Raw genomic sequence first — 20325 nt, forward strand, 5'->3', positions numbered from 1 at the left:
AAATCGGTTTATATGGGAGCTATATCCAAATCTGAACTGATATGGCCCATTTGCTATCCCCAACTACCCAAATCAATACTAGGTATCTGTGAAAAATTTCAAGCAGCTAACTTAACACGTTCGACCGCTATCATGATTTCGACAGTCGGACGGACGGACATGGCTACATCACTCAGAATGTCGAGACGATCCAGAATATATATTTTATGGAGTCGCAGATCAATATTTCGAGATGTTATAAACGGAATAACAAAATTAGTTTATTCCCATCCTATGGTGGCGGGTATAAAACGAAAAAATTAAAAACGGATCCCCCTATGTTGACGACACCCTTGATTTGCGCATCTGTGCCTGGCATGTTGACATTCGTTATGCAGAGGGCCCTGTATATGCATGTGCGGATGTATTGCAGAAATACAAGGCAGACATTTCAACGCCATTCAGGAAATAAGATGGCGCGCGAAGGGAGCCAAAACAATACCGAGAGATGACGCCCTATATTAAAGCTGTTATTAAACAAGGCATGAATTTGGCTGTGGATTTGTGGTTAGTCGGAGACTAAAAAAACTTGTCTTCAGGTTTACTCCGGTAGATGAGAGGCTAGCCACAATCCACATAAAGGTCAAATTCTTCAACCTCAGCCTTATTTGCGCCCATTCCCCGACGGAAGACAAGAACGAAAATGCCGAGGATATTTTCTACGAGCGCCTAGAGAAAAAATATGACCGCTGTCCAGCCCATGATATTCAAATCGTTCTGAGAGATTTTAATGCGAAAATAGGGAAGGAAAATATCTTTGGCCCAACAGTACGAAATTTTATCCTTAACGAAAAAAACTACCGATAATGAATTGGATTGAGGCTAATAGACTTCGCCGCGGTAAAGATCATGGTAGTTAGCATCACCCGATTCCAACATCGAAGGATTCGTACGGCCACATGGCTGTCACCCGATTAAAACATGAGAAACCAAATAAATCATGTTGTGACAGAGAGACGGCATTCAACCAGCGTGTTAGATGTACGATCGATCCGAGGAGTGAACGTCGATTCGGATCATAACCTTGTTGCAGCAAAGATTCGCATTCGTTTTAGTGTGGCAAGAAAGCTGGACATCGGAATGCTGCAAATACAACCGGTGCCAACAGCATACTCCACGCAGCTGATCCAATTGCTTGAAGAAAACACCCCCCGTACCGATAGTAGACCAGCGCTTTCCACTCCATGGAAAGAGCCGCAACATCCGTACTTGGGTACCAAAGCCTTGCCCATGGATGCCATGGTACCAGCAGAAGTGCCGAAAAGCTACTGAAGCCAAGAATGCGGCTACAGGCAATCTTACAACCAGAAGCAATACGTCAAATGAAAGAGAGGTATCGGGAGGAGAGGAGAGTTATCTCTTCTGTTAGAAGAATAAAGAAAACGAAAAGACGTAAATGTGAGCGAATTCTGATGTTCAGGAGCGAGAATAAAGTCCGAAAATTCTACCAAAGAATTAAACATCAAATCGATGGCCAAAGAAGGGAATTTGATAACTGATGCATATAGTCTGCTGAGTATATAGAAAGAACACCTTTCCCAGCTGCTGGTATCCGATAATGGTTACCATTAGTATATCACAGAACTAGAAGAACGCATACACGATGATTGGAACCTCAGCATATTATGTCCGTATACAATAAAGGGGACAAGACGATATGTGCAAACTACAGAGGAATAAGTCTCCTCCGCATCGCATACAAGGAGCTATCGAGCGTACTGTGTGTAATATTCAAGTAGAAAGTATCGAAATAATTGGGCCCTATCTTGCTTTAGATCTGGTAAATCCACCATAGACCAGATATTTACACTGAGCCAAATCCTGGGAAAAACTCCATAAGGATACATCAACACCACCACTACCATATTTTCTTTGACTACAATGTCGCCTTTGACTGCCCTATAGGTTCAAAAGTGCTTCAAGCCATGTTTGAGTTTGGTATTCCTGCACAACTGATACGACTTTGCAGGATGACGCTTACTGATACACGCTCCTCAGTTAAAATGGGAAATAACCTCTCCGAACCATTCAATACAAAACGCTATTTCAGATACGCGTATCGTGTGATCTCTTTAATAACCTGCTGGAAAAGTTTATACGAGAAGCAGGTGTAAATAGCCATGGCATACTATTCACAAGAGAACATATGCTACTCGCCTATGACGACGACATCGATATTATAGGTCGATCACCGGAAGAAGGAATTGCAGTCTTTGGAAGAATCGACAGAGAATCAGTGAATGTGGGTCTGGCATTAAGTGGAGATAAGACAACTTGAATGATATTAACTGCCACAAAACCCGGTAAGCTCGAGCAGATAAAGAAAAAGTTGGGAACCATAACTTTAAGATAGTCAACCACTTTATCTACCTCGTCACCGCCGTAACCGAAACAAATGGCACAAGTTAGGAAATAAAACAAAGGACTATATTGGCTGACACATGCTACTTTGGAGAAAGTTAGCAGTTGAGGAGTAAAGGCAGACGACGAAACACTATATATTGTTGGCTCCGAAACATGGGTACTTGTGAAAGCAGTTGAGGTGGTACTAGGAGTGTTTGAGAGAAAAATCCTTCCTATATTATATGGACCAGTCTGCGCTAATGGAAAACATAGCCATCGTATTAACTACGAGCTGTATGATGACGATCGTATACAACGGTTGCGTTGGCTAGGTCATGTTACCAGAATGGATGAAGAATCTTCAGCAAAGAAGTGTTTGAAGGCGACCATACCACAATACGCAAAAGGGGAGGCCCAAAACTCCGATGGGATGACCAAGTGGCGAGTGGCATCTGGTAAGAAATTGGAGAAGAAGCGCAGAAGATCGCGGCTCTTGGAAATCTGTTCTACGTTCGGTTAGAGGAATACATTTTCTGTAATGGCTAACTAAAATATAGTTAAGTTATCATTTTATAATATCTTACTTACCGATATCCCGATAACAAATTCAACAGTGTTGTTTTTCCACATCCTGAGGGACCAATAATGGCAGATAATTCTCCAGCTTTGAAAATGCCACTGACGCCGTTCACTATAACCTTTGTATCTTTGGCCGGAAATAAAATCGGAACTTTATAATCAAAAATAAAGAAAGTAAAATAAAAATAAAAGTAAGTTAAAGCAAAACAAAAATACAACTTTGATCAACTTAAAGTCTTCATAAGAGAATTCAATTAATGCACAATTCAGTAGATTACATTTCATAGAAATTCAAATACAATACCTTTCTGCAAAATAATGGAAAAGCAAAACTTTTGGAGACTCGTGGGTAGGCTAGGTTAGGTTTAAGTGGCAGTCTGCCATCAGACTCACTTAGACGTTTTTGTCCATTGTGATACCACAGGAACAGCAGAAGGAAGATGCCTTCTAGTTTCTACCGTTGAACCATCCATATCCCAATAACTTGCGATTGTTCACATTCGCTAAATCAGGCAGGTTCTCAATGAAATGAGAACCTAAAGTGGAACTCCTTCTAACTGCTAGTGCGGGACACACACACAGAAGGTGTTCTAAAGTCTCTTCTTCCTCGATGTCCCTACATCTTCTGCACATGTCGTTGCTGGCAACCTTTAGTCTGTCAGCATGTTTCCGATTAGTCGTGACTGTCATGAAGGACACAACGACTGAAACGTCTCTTTTAGCCAATGACAGCAAAGCAATAGACCTCTTCAAGTCTAGATTAGGCCACATAGTTTTGGAATGCTCACCGTCCTCCTCTTTGTGACCATCTACCATTCATTGTCTTTTGGGCCTGATCCTGAAAACTTAGCTTACATGTCGCTAGGGGCATACCAACAGATTCCAATAACCCTGGAATGTGTAAAGTAGTCCCTAGTCTTGCAAGTTTGTCCACTTTACAATTCCCTGGGATATCTCTGTGGCCCGGCACCCAGAACATATGAATTTTGAACCGTTCAGCCATCTCATTGAGAGATCTGCTACAATCGAGGGCGGTTTTTGTATTCAGAAATACGTTAACCAGGGATTTAATGGCTGTCTGCGAAGACAGACATTATTTCTTAGTTAAGTTAAGTTATCATTTTATAATATCTTACTTACCGATATCCCGATAACAAATTCAACAGTGTTGTTTTTCCACATCCTGAGGGACCAATAATGGCAGATAATTCTCCAGCTTTGAAAATGCCACTGACGCCGTTCACTATAACCTTTGTATCTTTGGCCGGAAATAAAATCGGAACTTTATAATCAAAAATAAAGAAAGTAAAATAAAAATAAAAGTAAGTTAAAGCAAAACAAAAATACAACTTTGATCAACTTAAAGTCTTCATAAGAGAATTCAATTAATGCACAATTCAGTAGATTACATTTCATAGAAATTCAAATACAATACCTTTCTGCAAAATAATGGAAAAGCAAAACTTTTGGAGACTCGTGGGTAGGCTAGGTTAGGTTTAAGTGGCAGTCTGCCATCAGACTCACTTAGACGTTTTTGTCCATTGTGATACCACAGGAACAGCAGAAGGAAGATGCCTTCTAGTTTCTACCGTTGAACCATCCATATCCCAATAACTTGCGATTGTTCACATTCGCTAAATCAGGCAGGTTCTCAATGAAATGAGAACCTAAAGTGGAACTCCTTCTAACTGCTAGTGCGGGACACACACACAGAAGGTGTTCTAAAGTCTCTTCTTCCTCGATGTCCCTACATCTTCTGCACATGTCGTTGCTGGCAACCTTTAGTCTGTCAGCATGTTTCCGATTAGTCGTGACTGTCATGAAGGACACAACGACTGAAACGTCTCTTTTAGCCAATGACAGCAAAGCAATAGACCTCTTCAAGTCTAGATTAGGCCACATAGTTTTGGAATGCTCACCGTCCTCCTCTTTGTGACCATCTACCATTCATTGTCTTTTGGGCCTGATCCTGAAAACTTAGCTTACATGTCGCTAGGGGCATACCAACAGATTCCAATAACCCTGGAATGTGTAAAGTAGTCCCTAGTCTTGCAAGTTTGTCCACTTTACAATTCCCTGGGATATCTCTGTGGCCCGGCACCCAGAACATATGAATTTTGAACCGTTCAGCCATCTCATTGAGAGATCTGCTACAATCGAGGGCGGTTTTTGTATTCAGAAATACGTTAACCAGGGATTTAATGGCTGTCTGCGAAGACAGACATTATTTCTTAGCCATTCCACCACTTCCTTAATTGAAAGAATCTCCGCTTGATACACACTGCAGTGGTCAAGTAACCTTTTGGATATGACTAGTTCTATATCTTTAGAGTACATCCCAAAGCCCACCTGGTCGTCTAGTTTAAAACCATCCATATAGAAGTCTATGTAACTGCTATTACCAGGGATATGGTAGTTCTAATCGGTTCTATCAAAAATTATCTCTGGAACAGTGGTGTAAAAACATCACCACAGTGGGATAGAATCAAAAGAAATTAGTTAAAAAAATATGCCATGTTCGTCTTTTTTCGTCATGGGAAAGGCACATCGCGAAGTGCCTATTCCGCCAGCTTCTGGCCCGTGTCTGGATTGAAAAGAACCCCCGACTCTGGTTCTGTTCGGTTTTCCAGAATAGCCTCCTTCATCGGTCGCTGTCGGTGAGGAGTAACCAGAATATGGATTTGCATCACTACGGGAGTATAGTCGCACTGAATATGTTGCAAGGTGTATGTTCGCACACGTTGGCAGCAGTCGTGTGCTGTCGACCTCTCCCGTGCGGCAATAATCACAACAGGTAAACCCCATCCTAAATATTGCCGGCCAGTGCCTGGAAGTGTATAATTCTTCCAAGTGAATTGCAACGGCCTCCGGGGAAAGATCGACGAGACGGTAGTTGCAGCGTTTCAGGAGACAGAGCTGACCAACCCCTGCAGCCTGTACAGTTGTCAAGGATACATTGCTACGTAATGATAGCTTAGGGAGTGGGGGAATTGCCCTTCGTGATACACCATTCCGTGCAGTATAGACCTATCTCGACTGCGCCTGGCGCTAGTCACCCCTGCATGGAATGTATGGTCATAGCAGTCAGGTTCGGTACTGCTGAAATAGAGCTATACAACATGTATATACCGCCGGTTGATATTTGTGTCCCAATTAATGGCCAAGTTTGCAAGCCCGACATTACTGGCCTACTGTCTGGCCATAATCGTTTGGTTCTAGGAGACTTTAATGTGCATCACATTTCATGACACTCTTTCCTAGATAACGATCAGCGGGGCATAGCTTTGGCAGAGCAGATTAAAAGCTCCACGTTTCGCACGGTGTATGAGAATGCCCCCAGTAGGATTATGAGGAGATGCAGCTGCCCTCCAGATATTTCTATTGCATCCCCGGATCTCTAGAGTGATGTATCCTGGCAAGCCGTAATTTCCTTGGGTTCAGACCACATCGCATAATACCAAACCCATAAAACCGATCACCCGACTTCATAACCCCTGAATAAGGCTGATTGGGCCGGCTTCAAATATTACCTGCAAGAGCTGCTCGCTTTATACCAGCTGTTCGAATACCCCATGCTGTGGCACTCGAAGACGAATGTGGTGGAATTCGTTGCACGGACCCCACTTATACTAGAATTAGCGTATTGAATCTGGAACTCAACAGGGTAGTCAACGATCGTAAGCGGAGTTTGAGGCTGGAACACTTGGAGCAATGTAACTTAGGTACCGGTTGAGGCAAGCTGTGGTCTAATATAATATCACTCTCGAACACCAGTAGAAGGAAAGACAGGACCCCAGTCACTTTTTGGTGACGAAAGTGATTCGAAGAGATGTGCACGGTTATTCAACCGTAGATTTATCGAGCACCCCGAGAGTGACAGGGCTAGGAGGAGAACCATTCGTCATATCCGTGGTCTCCGAGATGATGGACAGTCATCACAGTTTATCGTGGACGAAAATACGAATATTATCCTTGGGGCTAAATCATCCAAGGTGTTGAGCTCCGACGGACGCCTACTCTGACGCTGAAGAATTTGGATCTAACTGTAGTCGAGTATAACTTACAACTACAACTGCCCTTAACCTGTCTTTGAGCACTCTATAGTACCCGACGACTGGAAAATTGGGCCGAGTGATCCCACTACTGAATACTGAAAAGGACCCGAGTAGGGCGAAGTCATACAAACTTATCTACCTTCTTTCACCACTAGAGGGACTACTCCTCCCGAGTCTCGTTGGAGAACTGCCATTTGCCGAGCATCAGCGTAGATTTAGAAGACTGCATAGCACCATTGCACAACAACTGCTTTGCATGCCATCACCGCACACATTTGCCGTGGCTTCAATTTCTTCAGGTCATGTGATAGGATGGTCCTCGTAGCACTGGACCTATAGAAGTTATTCGATAAATTCAGCCATGCCAAACTATTTGAGGACATCGCCTACATGTCCCTTCAACCTGGCCTGAAACACTGGATCATGAATTTTCAGTGTGGTCGTCAGTCGTTTGTGGAATTTCGAGACAAGAAGTCTAAGTCCCTTGGACTGAAACAGGGAGTTCCCCTAGGCGGGGTGATATCTCCTGCACTGTTTAAGATCTACCTATCCTCTATTCCACCCCTCCAGTCAGCATAGAAATCGTATCTTATGCGGACGATTGAACGATTGATCATGGCATCAGGCTCCCAACCGTTGTTGGCATCTAAGATAGTTTAAACGTCTACCCTAACGAACTTGCCATAGTTGCAAGAGACCTGAATATATCTGCCACCAAATATTAAACCCCATTGTTCACTACAAATACTCGTTTGGTGAATAATGAACTGAATGTGATAGTGTGATTGCGACTGAATATGATTGGTGCAAGACCCATAAGTCACTTGCCAGGAGTAATTGGGTGCTGACAAAGATACCTTGTTGACCACGTACCAAGCAATTGGCCGGTCTCTAGTAAGTTGTGCAGCGTCAGCGTTGTCTCGTATGCTATGTACAATGTATTGGAATAATATTCAGATCTGTCCGAATAGCGCTCTTCGAACTCTTCCATCAGGAGACAAAGATCCTACCCGTGCGAAGACAACTACATCTTCTTATATATAACAAGTAAAAAGGCGTTAAGTTCGGCCGGGCCGAACTTTGGATACCCACCACCTCGGGTATATATGTAAACCACCTTTCGTCAAAATCCGGTGAAAATGCATACCTTATGCCCCATATCAGCTATATCGTACAAATACTAATAAGTGCAATTGATTGTTCAATTGTGTATATCAAAATATTGGTCTTTCAAGTAGCTATATTTAAAAATAAACCGATTTGAGCCATGTACTACACGGATGTCGAAATGCTTAGCATAAGTCACTGTGTAAAATTTCAGTGAAATCGTATTATAAATGCGACTTTTATGGGATCAAGCTATAAATCGAGATATCGGTCTATATGGCGGATCTGGGTCAAATTTGAAAAGGATGTCGAAGGGCCTAACATAACTCACCGTCCCAAATTTCGGCGTCATCGGACAATAAACGCGCCTTTTATGACCCCAAAACCTTAGATCGAGGGATCGGTCTATATGGCAGCTATATCCAAATCTGGACTGATCTGAGCCAAATCGACGAAGGATGTCGAGGGGCCTAACATAACTCACTGTTCCAAATTTCAGCAAAATCGGGTAATAAATGTGGCTTTAATGGGCCCAAAACCCTAAATCAGGGGATCGGTCTATATGGCAGCTATATCGAAATCTGGACCGATCTGGGCCAAATTCACGAAGGATGTCGACGGGCTTATCACAACTCACAGTCCCAAATTTCAGTAAAATCGGATAATAAATGTGGCTTTAATGGGCCTAGGACCCTAAATCGTAGGATCGGCCTATATGACAGCTATATCCAAATCTGTACCGATCTGAGCCAGATTGACAATGGACGTCGAACGGCTTAACACTACCCACTGTCCCAAATTTCAGCAAAATCGGGTAAAAAATGTGGCTTTAATGGGCCTAAAACCCTAAATCAGGGGATCGGTCTATATGGCAGCTATATCCAAATCTGAACCGATCTGGGCCAAATTGAAGAAGTATGTCGAAAAGCTTATCACAACTCACTGTCCCAAATTTCAGCTAAATCGGATAATAAGTGTGGCTTTTATGGGCCTAAGATCCTAAATCGGAGGATCGGTCTATATGGCAGCTATATCCATATTCCGACCGATCTGGGCCAAATTGACAACGGATGTCGAGGGGCCTAACATAACTCACTGTCCCAAATTTTAGCAAAATCGGATAAAATATGTGGCTTTTATGGGCCTAAGTCCCTAAATCGGAGGATAGCTCCGATATGACAGCTATATCTAAATCTGGACCGATCTGAGCCAAATCGACGAAGGATGTCGAGGGGCCTAACATAACTCACTGTTCCAAATTTCAGCAAAATCGGATAATAAATGTGGCTTTTATGGGCCTAAGACCCTAAATTGGCGGATCGGTCTATATGGGGGCTATATCAAGATATAGTCCGATATAGCCCATCTTCGAACTTAACCTGCTTATGGACAAAAAAATAAGCTGTGCAAAGTTTCAGCTCAATATCTCTATTTTCGAAGACTGTAGCGTGATTTCAACAAACAGACGGACAGTCGGACGGACATGTCTAGATCATCTTAGATTTTCACGCTGATCAAGAATATATATACTTTATAGGGTCGGAAATGGATATTTCGATGTGTTGCAAACGGAATGACAAAATGAATATACCCCCATCCTTCGGTGGTGGGTATAAAAATCAATTTGTGTTTGTAGGTTTGTTTGGCTGAACCGATTTTCTTGAAATTTTCACAGATGGTCCATAATAACCCCGTGGTGAAAATAGGGTACTACATTTTTTGATATCTGAAGGGGGGCGGACCCTCTCCCTTACCCTAATTTTCAGAAACGCCAGATCTTGGAGATGGGTGGTGCGATTTAAGCGAAATGTTGTGTGAAATTTTATAGTACCCTAAAAATAAACATTTGGTATCCAAATTTCGGATGGGGTACCTTGGGAAGCTGCCCCACCCTAAAACCTACCAAACATAAATTTAGACGAATCACGACAATATGGGACTCAAATGAAAGGTATTTAGGATAAGAAAACGTATCTGATATCCAATTGCCGGACCAAGTGCTAGGGGGACCACCCCAAGCCCCAAAACACCCCTAAATCGGACATATTTATCGACCATGGCAATATGGGACTCAAATGAAAGGTATTTGCGAGTAGAATACGAATCTGATATCCAAATGTCGGACCACGTTACGAGGGGTCCACCCCTTTCTCAAAACACCCCCCAAACAGGACTAATTTACTGACCATGGGAATATGGGGCTTAAATTTTATTTGAATGTGGAATATATTTGAATGTAGAATACGAATCTGATATCCAAATATGGGACCAAGTGTTTGGGGGCCGCCTCTCACCAAAAACAACCCCAAAAGGCACAAATTTACGACCATAACAACATGGGGCTCAAATGAAAGGTCTTTGGGAGTAAAGCACGAATTTGATATCAATATTCGGGAAAAGTGTCTATGTGGCCACCCCACCCCCAAAACATCCCCCAAGCCGGTCATGTTTGCCGTCTATGGAAATATGGGGCTCAAATTAAAGGTATGTGGGAGTAAACCACGTATCTGATATCAACATTTGGGGGCCAACTGTCTAGCGGACGTCCCACCATCATAACAACCCCCAAATAGGACGTATTTGCTGACCAAGACAATTTGGGTCCTAAAGAGAGTGGAACTAAATATTCATAGTTTTTAGGGCCAATACCCCAAACCGGGCATAGTTGCTGACTTTTGCAATAAGGAGTTTAAATGAGATTGGAAAACGAATTTGATACCCAATTTTGAGGGCAATGGCAATATGGGATTCAAATAAATGATATATAGATATGTGAGAATATAGTAGAATATATGTATATATAGAAGTATTTTAAGAATGGAGTACACCTTACATCCAAACTTAAATTCGTAGACCAATAAAGATCATATGGGATTCAGATAAGGGTACTTATATTGTTAAACTGTTCGTCAAGCGATATACTATTTTCGTAGCATGGTATTTCACCAAAATATCTTTGATTGTCGAAAATAAATATTCCAAGGAAACTTTTGTTCCATATAAAGTAAAAGAAGGCGCAGCGGAGCGGGCCCGGGTCAGCTAGTGCTATATAAGCCATACTTTTTGGACTCTTATCGCAGGGACCACCCAAATCATCGTCTTGTGGATAGGTATCACCATTCATGTGCATAGCTACTGGGTGAATATGGTCTTAGAAAACAACCGCACCTGAAGAATTTGACCTCTCCCGGCAAACCGGAGTAGTTCTGGCTCAATTACTATCCAGCAGATGTAGACGCCTCAACTTCTACAGAGCAAGGATTGATGCAAACTTGCAGGATGTGTGTCCCGATTGTGATCTGGGACCTTACGACACACTTCACCTATTTAGCCGTCCATCCAGACCTACTTGACTCAGACCCAGATCCCTCTGCTCGTACCCCAGCTAAGTCGCAGAGTTTCTTAATCTAGATATTCAACAGTACCAAGCAGACGAAAAGTTGAACGCAACATACTGCTACAACAGCAACAACACAATGTTCTCAATTCCAAACTATTGTCTAAGTGCAATGTATTTTTTCAAATAGTTTTAGTTTTTTTGAAAGTTAGCGTGTCTTTAAAACATACATGGGAAAGTTCATTGTTTATTGCTCCATCGCTTGTTTATAAAGGGTGATTTTTTTGAGGTTAGGATTTTCATGCATTAGTATTTGACAGATCACGTGGGATTTCAGACATGGTGTCAAAGAGAAAGATGCTCAGTATGCTTTGACATTTCATCATGAATAGACTTACTAACGAGCAACGCTTGCAAATCATTGAATTTTATTACCAAAATCAGTGTTCGGTTCGAAATGTGTTCAAATTTTGACAAATTTTGTTCAGCGATGAGGCTCATTTCTGGTTGAATGGCTACGTAAATAAGCAAAATTGCCGCATTTGGAGTGAAGAGCAACCAGAAGCCGTTCAAGAACTGCCCATGCATCCCGAAAAATGCACTGTTTGGTGTGGTTTGTACGCTGGTGGAATCATTGGACCGTATTTTTTCAAAGACGCTGTTGGACGCAACGTTACGGTGAATGAACACATTTCGAACCGAACACTGATTTTGGTAATAAAATTCAATGATTTGCAAGCGTTGCTCGTTAGTAAGTCTATTCATGATGAAATGTCAAAGCATACTGAGCATCTTTCTCTTTGACACCATGTCTGAAATCCCACGTGATCTGTCAAATACTAATGCATGAAAATCCTAACCTCAAAAAAATCACCCTTTACAATGAAGTTAAAGATTTTATTGATTTACAAATGGAACGATAGTTCAGTGATAAGACATTTTATAGGGAAACGTGTCGTAAAATATCAATCATATCGCGTGCTTTTGAGTTTGCCGTTCATTTAACTTTAACATGGTATTTTCTTGAATATCATGTTGAAACCAGTAATACTGTTAAGATGCTCCACCCCAACTTTAATTCAATTGAAAACTAATTATTATTTAATAAGTCATTCATTGCTGAGGTTCGTTTTCGAAATGTTGGAAGTAGTAGAAAGATGACAATGCCTTATATGTCATGGTGTTTGTCAATTGATGTGCACAATTTGTAGATTCTAAATAGTTTACGACCTATTAGGGGGCTCAAGAAGTTGGTTTAAAATGCAAATTGCAAATTTTGCCCATGAACATTCCACTAAGGAATAGGGGCAAACTTCTCACATATCAATCAGTGCAGTCCGATTCAAGTTTAAGCTCAATGATAAGGGGCCTCCTTTTTATATAGCCGAGTCCGAACGGCGTGCAGCAGTGCGACACCTCTTTTGAGAGAAGTTTTACATGGCATAGTACCTCACAAATGTTGCCAGCATTAGGAGGGGAAACACACCGCTGACTATTTTTCTGATGGTCTCGCCAGGATTCGAAACCAGGCGTTCAGTGTCATAGGCGGAAATGCAAACCTCTACGCTAAGGTGGCCTCCCAAAAAGTTGATTCTTTCTCAAAAAATTTTAGTTTAACCTGCTAGTGATACATTTGTTGATCGACTTTCAAATTTTCTATACCCTCAAATACGAAAATATGTCATTCCTTTTTCAACACTTTGAAATATTCAGTATTCTTGTCTATAGAATGGTTGAATTCGAAGACGATTTATATCGGTCTATATCTTAAAGTAGCCCGCACATGAACCGATCTCCTGATTTACTACTTAAAATTGTAAAAGTCATATTTCTATATTCGATTTCGATGTAGTTTTGGAACATTGTGTAGTAAGCAGGGATCCGGAGTGGATACCTTTATTACGCTCCGCTTCGAATCCCTGGTTGTAAACGATCAATAAACACCCATATCAAAAACGTTCTAATTTGGTCAATACTTGGTTATGCTGCCATATGTATGGATATGCCAACCTTCCTCCTTTAGCTCATAAATGTTTTTTTTCCCCCAATTTCGCTCTTAATAAATAACAAACATTTTCAAATTGATTTGCTTCCTAATTCATAATGTGGCATTCCTCATGGCGATATTTCCTGTAAAGTTGTGGTATTGAAAAAATAACACCAAAAGCTGCTCCATAGATAAATTCTTTGTTCGATGCTTTTAAGATTTTCAAGTTAATTCATATTATTACCACATTTGCACATATAGACAATATAAGCTCATACAGATAGGCGTTAATTCGAAAACGCAGACAGCTCATTGGCCAGTTTTATGGCAAAACAAGTAAGAGCGTGCTAAGTTCGACCGGGCCGAATCTTATATACCCTCCACCATTGATCGCATTTGTCGAGTTCTATGCGCTGTATCTCTTTTTAGGTAAACAAAGAATATTGAATAAGAACTGTTATGATATTGGAGCTATATCAAGTTTAGTCCGATTCGGACCATAATTGAATGCTGAACATTGTAGAAGTCATTGTGTAATATTTCAGTTCATTCGGATAAGATTTGCACCTCGTAGGGGGTCAAGAAGCAAAATCGGGAGATCAGTTTATATGGGAGCTGTATAAAGCTATTGATCGATTCAGATCATATTAGACACGTATGTTGAAGATCATGAGAGAAGCCGTTGTGTAAAATTTCACCCAAATCAGATAATAATTGCGCTCATTAGAGGCTCAAAAAGTCATGATCCCCGATCGGTTAATATGGCAGCTATATCAAGTTGTATACCGATTTGAACCATACTTTGCACAGTTGTAAAAAGTCATAACGAAACACCTCACGCAAAATTTCAGTCAAATCGGATAAAAATTAAGTCCTTTAGTGGCTAAAGAAGTCAAGATTCAAGATCGGTTTATATGGCAGCTATATCAGGTTATGAACCGATTGGAACCATACTTTGCACAGTTGTAAAAAGTCATAACGAAACACCTCACGCAAAATTTCAGTCAAATCGGATAGGAATTGCGCCCTCTGAAGGCCCAAGAAGTCAAGACCCCAGATCGGTTTATATGACAGCTATAGCAGGTTATGCATCGATTTCACCCGTACTTGACACACATGTTAGAAATCACAACAAAACACATCTTGCAAAATTTCAGCCAATTCGGATAAGAATTGCGTCCTCTAGTGGCTCTAGAAGTCAAGATCCAAGATCGGTTTATATGGCAGCTATATCAGGTTATGAACCGATTTGAACCATACTTAGCACAGTTGTTGGAAGTCATAGCAAAACACGTCGTGCAAAATTTCATTCCAATCAGATAAGAATTGCGCCCTCTAAAGGCTCAAGAAGTTCAAGAAGTCAAGACCCAAGATCGGTTAATATGGCAGCTATATCAGATTATGGACCCATTTGAACCATACTTAACACAGTTGTTGGAAGTCATAGCGAAACACGTCGTGCAAAATTTCATTCCAATCGGATTAGAATTACGCCTTCTAGAGGGTCAAGATGTCAAGACCCAAGATCGGTTTAATTTGCAGCTTTTTCAAAACATGGACCGATATGGTCCATTTACAATCCCCACCGACCTACGCTAATAAAAAGTATTTGTGCAAAAATTCAAGCGGCTAGCTTTACTCCTTCGGAAGTTAGCGTGCTTTCGACAGACAGACGGACGGACAGACAGACGGTCGGACAGACGGTCGGAAGGACATGGCTAGATCGCCATAAAATGTCGCGACGATCAAGAATATATATACTTTATGGGGTCGTAGACGAATATTTCGAGTAGTTACAAACAAAATGACGAAATTAGTATACCCCCATCCTATGATAGAGGATTTAAAAATAATTATACAAGTAAATGAAAGGATTACCTTATTAACTTTGTTTGAAAACTTAAACTTTTCGTTCAAAATTGATATGAAATTTAAACCATATAAGAATAAAATTCTATTTTACGACAATACAAAACATTTTGCAAAATAACTTGCATTGCATTGGAAGTTAAGGCACTGGCATTCCAATAAAAACGTTTGAGGGTCAATAAACAATGTGATTGATAGCAAGGGATCAGATGACTCTGTCTTGGTATAGGCTCTATTTCAATTTGTTTATGTGCTAATGATAAAAAACAAATTGTTGTTGTTGTTATTTTTGTTTTTTCATTTAAATTCAAGTCAATACACTTTGAAATGCAGACGTTCTTAATAATAAACAATTATATAGGTTCGGATGAGATGATAGATGTTGGAAGGCAATATAGAATTTTATGTGCAATGTTGCACCCAATTTCAATGTACATAGGTGCTGAAGACATCAAATTGAAAGATCGGTTTATATTGGAGCTATGCCATGGCCAGATGCGCTCGGGATTTTGAAAATTATTATAGAACATTATACACAAAATTTTAGCTAAATCAAATGACAGTTGTATCCTTCAGTAGAGTTCTATCTAGATATGGGCAAATTTGTTTCATACACTCAGAGAAATTTGTTAGTAAAAATATCAAAACCGTTTGCGGAAACAACAGAAATTCTGCTGAAAATGTGACAGCAGCAATTTGTAACTAAAAAAGAGAACATTTTCTTTTGTTTTCAGATAGTATAATTTTTAATATAGCCTGAAAATTAAAAAAATTCTTCAAACTTTGTATGAAGCATACAATCATTTAGTATAAGAGGTACAAATATAAAATTTTGATCAATTTGATCTTTTTTAACGATTTCAAATAACAGGAAAAATAATTTCTACTAAATATTATATGCTATTAAACAAAAAATGTAAAATGCACAAAAATGTGTATTAACGAAAAATTAACGAAAATAATAACGAATATTAACGAATATAGAAAATTTTTGAAAAAGATTTTCTTCAATATTTGAAAATTTTGTACCCACCACCATAGGACGAGGGTATACTAATCTAGCCATTCCGTTTGTAACGCCTCAGACATTCGTCTAAGACCCCATATATATATATATATATATATATATATATATATATATATATATATATATATATATATATATATATATATATATATATATATATATATATATAAATAAATAAATATATATATATATATATATATATATATATTCTTGATCGTCTAGCCGATATGAGTGAATCTAGCGATATCCGTACGTACGTACGTCTGTCGAAATCACTATAGCTGTCGAACGCGTAAAGTTTGCAGCTTGATATTTCGCAGAGATACCTAATATTGATAAAAGTCGTAGGACATTGCAAATGGGCCATTTCGGTTCAGATTTAGATACAGCTCCCATACAAACCGATCTCCCGATTTGACTTCTTGACCCACTGGAAGACACAATTATGACTTCAAACAACTGTGCTAAGTACACTCCGAATCGGACTATAACCAGATAAAGCTCTCATAAAAACCGATCTTATGATTAAATTCTTGAGCCCTTAGGTTAGGTTGAAAAGAGGGTGCAGATATTAATCCGCCCCATGCCACTATGAACATACACCTAAGCCAGTAATCGGCTTGTTATGCGCTATAAAAACTATAAAGTAACCTCCAAAAAGAAAATTTTAAGTTAGGAATTAGGTGCTACTTACAAAATCCTTAATTGTTTACAATACCACTCCCCTATGTTGGTTCATGTCTGGTATTGTGTCTCCACCTAAGTGCCGGTATCTGCTAGACACGAAAGCCGGGCAATGACAAAGGAAATGCTCCAATGTCTCATCATCATCCACGCGTGCCCTACACATGGTATCACTTGCCTCATCGATTTTGCATAAGTTAGCTCGTAGTCCTATGTGTTCCGTTGTGATACAAATAGCTATACTGACCGCCTTCTTGCTTCCTTTCAGTAATAGCCTCGTCTTCTCACGATCTGGATCCCCCCATAGGATTTTCCCCGTCCTACCGACTGTTTCGCTGTTCCACAATGTTGCATGTGCATTCGTCGCCCACTCCCTTAACTCGGACTGCGTGGACCCGAAAAGCTTCGGCTTAACCAAGTTTATTGACGGCAGTCCTCTGGCCTGGCCAAATCGTCTGCCTTTTCATTTTCCCTTAATCCGTTAGGCGTTAATATCCTTCTTACACTGCAAGACTGTTCGTGACCTTACCGTCCTGGTTGTTATTGGCCTTATGGCAATTATACTGTCGGTAAAGATGTTCACACTCGTCGTCCTCGCTTTAGCACCACACCACTTCACGCATTCCGTGGTCGCCCGGATCTCCGCCTGCAGGACTGTACAATGGTCAGGCAGTCTAAAACAGATTTCAGTCTCTGGGTTCTCAATGTTCTGCTCCCATCCTCAATCCATTCTCCCATCGCCTTATGTCTCATAGCCGCAGTGGCTGCCCTTTCTTAATCTGTATGTTAATGGATCGGATATCTAGAATAGTCTCCAGTACCCTAGTGGGCGTGGTCCTCATCGCTCCGCCTATGCCAAGACAACATGTTCTCTGAACCTGTAGTATGTTCCAATCTTCGGATTCAAGCCCTATTTCGAGCCTAAGGCCCGTCTACATCTGTGAGCCTTCTCAGTACGCTCCTGAATGTGACACTTCAAATTCAGTTTCCTGTCCAAGATCACACCTAAGTATTTGACCTTGTCAGATATTGAAATCGTCTTGAGCCCTTACAAGCCGAAATTTTTGTCCGGTTTGGCTGAAAGTTTGCATGCGGTGTTCTGTTACGACCAACAAACGTGACAATTACGTCTATAACCTGATATAGATCCCATGTAAACCGGTCTTTCGATCATCCTTGTTCGGTTCCTAGAATTAATTTTTGCTGTTTTGACAGAAGATTGGTATGTAGAATAAAATTATGCCCTTCAACTAAATTTTTTTATACCCTCCACCATAGGTATACTAATTTCGTCATTCTGTTTGAAACACCTCGGAATATTCGGCTAAGATCCGATAAAGTATATATATTCTTGATCGTCGTAAAAATCTAAGACGATCTAGCCATGTCCATCCGTCTGCCCGTCTGTTGAAATCACGCTACAGTCTTTAAAACTAGAGATATTGAGCTGAAACTTTGCACAGATTCTTTTTTTGTCCAAAGGCAGGTTAAGTTCGAAGATAGACTATATCGGACTATATCTTGATGTAGGCCCCATATAGACCAGTCTGCCGATTTAAGGTCTAAGGCCCATAAAAGCCACATTTATTGTCCGATTTTGCTTTAATGTAGAACAGTGAGTTGTGTTAGGCCCTTTGACACCCATGTTCAATTTGACTCAGATCGGTCCCGATTTCATAAAAGGCGCATTTATTTTTCGATGTCGCCGAAAATTGGGACAGTGAGTTGCGTTAGGTCCTTGAACATCATTCTTCAATTTGGCCCAGATCGGTCCAGATTTTAATATAGCTGTCAGATAGACCGATCTCTCGATTTAAGGTCTTGGGCCTATAAAAACGCATTAGTGCGTTGCAATAGTGAGTTGTGTTAGGCCCCTCCCTATTCTTCTTTAAGATGGCCCATGTTGGTCCACATTTCGATATAGCTGCCGTATAGATTGATCTTTCGATTTAAAGTCTTGACCCCATAAAAGGCGCATTTATTATCCGATTTCGCTGAAATTTTACACAGTGTTCTGCTTTTTGACATTTGTGTCCTATATGGTTCAGATCGGTCTGTATTTGGATGTAGCTGCCAAAAGGACCAATATTGAATGAAAATTGAACAGTGACTTGTATTTATTAGACCACTCAATGTCCGATGATCCGATTTGGATCAAATTCGGCACGGACATTGAAACAAATTGATCCAAATCGGATAGCTGATGTGGGTGCACAACTATTGCATTTTTCACCGTATTATGACAAAAGATGGTTTACGCATATACCCGAGGTGGTGGGTATCCAAAGTTCGGCCCGGCCGAATTTAATGCTTTTATACCCACCACAATAGGATGGGGATATACTAATCTAGTCATTCCGTTTGTAACTCCACGAGATATTGATCTAGCTCCCCATATGGTATATATGTTCTTGATCGTCTCGTTATCCTGTGTCGATCTAGCCACTTCTGTCCGATCGTCTGTCGAAATCACGATAGCGGTCGAACGCGTAAAGCTAGCCGAAAATAAATTTTGCACAGATACTTAATGTTGATGTTGGGGATTGCAAATGGTCCATATTGGTTCAGATTTGGATAAAGCTCCCATGTAAACCAATCTCCCAATTTGGCATAAATTTTGCACATAGTATTCTATTGTGACTCTGAACAACTGAGCAAAGCACCGTCCAAATCGGTCAAGAACCAGATATTGCTCCCATATTTTAGCAGAATCCATGGTAGTGCGTTCCCAAGATTCGGCCTGGCCAAACTTGCACGCTTTTACTTTTTACTTGATAATCAGACCATTTGTCAACCACGAGTAGAAATATGTTGTATTTCCATTGTCATTGGCCTTTTGCAAAAGATTACCTCCAATTTGACATTTTTTTACCATGCGTTAGGCAATTGCAACATGCAGTGATTTTTAGAACACACCCCTTCATTCATTTAAACTTGCAATGCGATTTCATTGCAATTTGTTTAGAAACGCATTTGCATTGCAAAGGCTGTCCATTGTTATTTTTTGTTTGTTTTTTTGTACACATGTACTTTGGTCGATTTTGTATGTAATAAATTAACACTTAATAGATTGTAAACACTTTTTTAATTACTTTTGAAGGTGCTGCTGGTTGCGTATGTCAAATCCATGAATTGAACATTAACGCCCGCCTCATTTGGTATTCTCTGAAATGTGCTGCAATCATCGTCCGTTAATATTTCTTGATTTTCCGCGCACGCATCCATTTTTATTTAAAACAACCGCAAACGTTGAAACGCGTCCACTTTCTAGCCTTTGCACAGCAGTACTAAATTTGTT

The 20325-nt window shown here is 40.4% G+C and overlaps 1 protein-coding gene across 1 annotated transcript in view; it reads right to left on the reverse strand.

Moving 5' to 3' along the window:
- The window catches only part of LOC106093747 (ATP-binding cassette sub-family G member 1), a 35882-nt gene extending 15557 nt beyond the window's left edge, over positions 1 to 20325 (reverse strand). Inside the window, exons 1-2 of the mRNA XM_059370165.1 lie at positions 20120 to 20325; positions 4102 to 4243 (exon numbers count right to left, since the gene is read on the reverse strand). Of these exons, the coding sequence (XP_059226148.1) occupies positions 4102 to 4243; positions 20120 to 20252 (275 nt within the window). The 5' untranslated portion in view covers positions 20253 to 20325. The remainder of the gene's footprint in view (positions 1 to 4101; positions 4244 to 20119) is intronic.

This window comes from Stomoxys calcitrans, chromosome 5, assembly GCF_963082655.1.
Source record: "Stomoxys calcitrans chromosome 5, idStoCalc2.1, whole genome shotgun sequence".
Taxonomy (NCBI): domain Eukaryota; kingdom Metazoa; phylum Arthropoda; class Insecta; order Diptera; family Muscidae; genus Stomoxys; species Stomoxys calcitrans.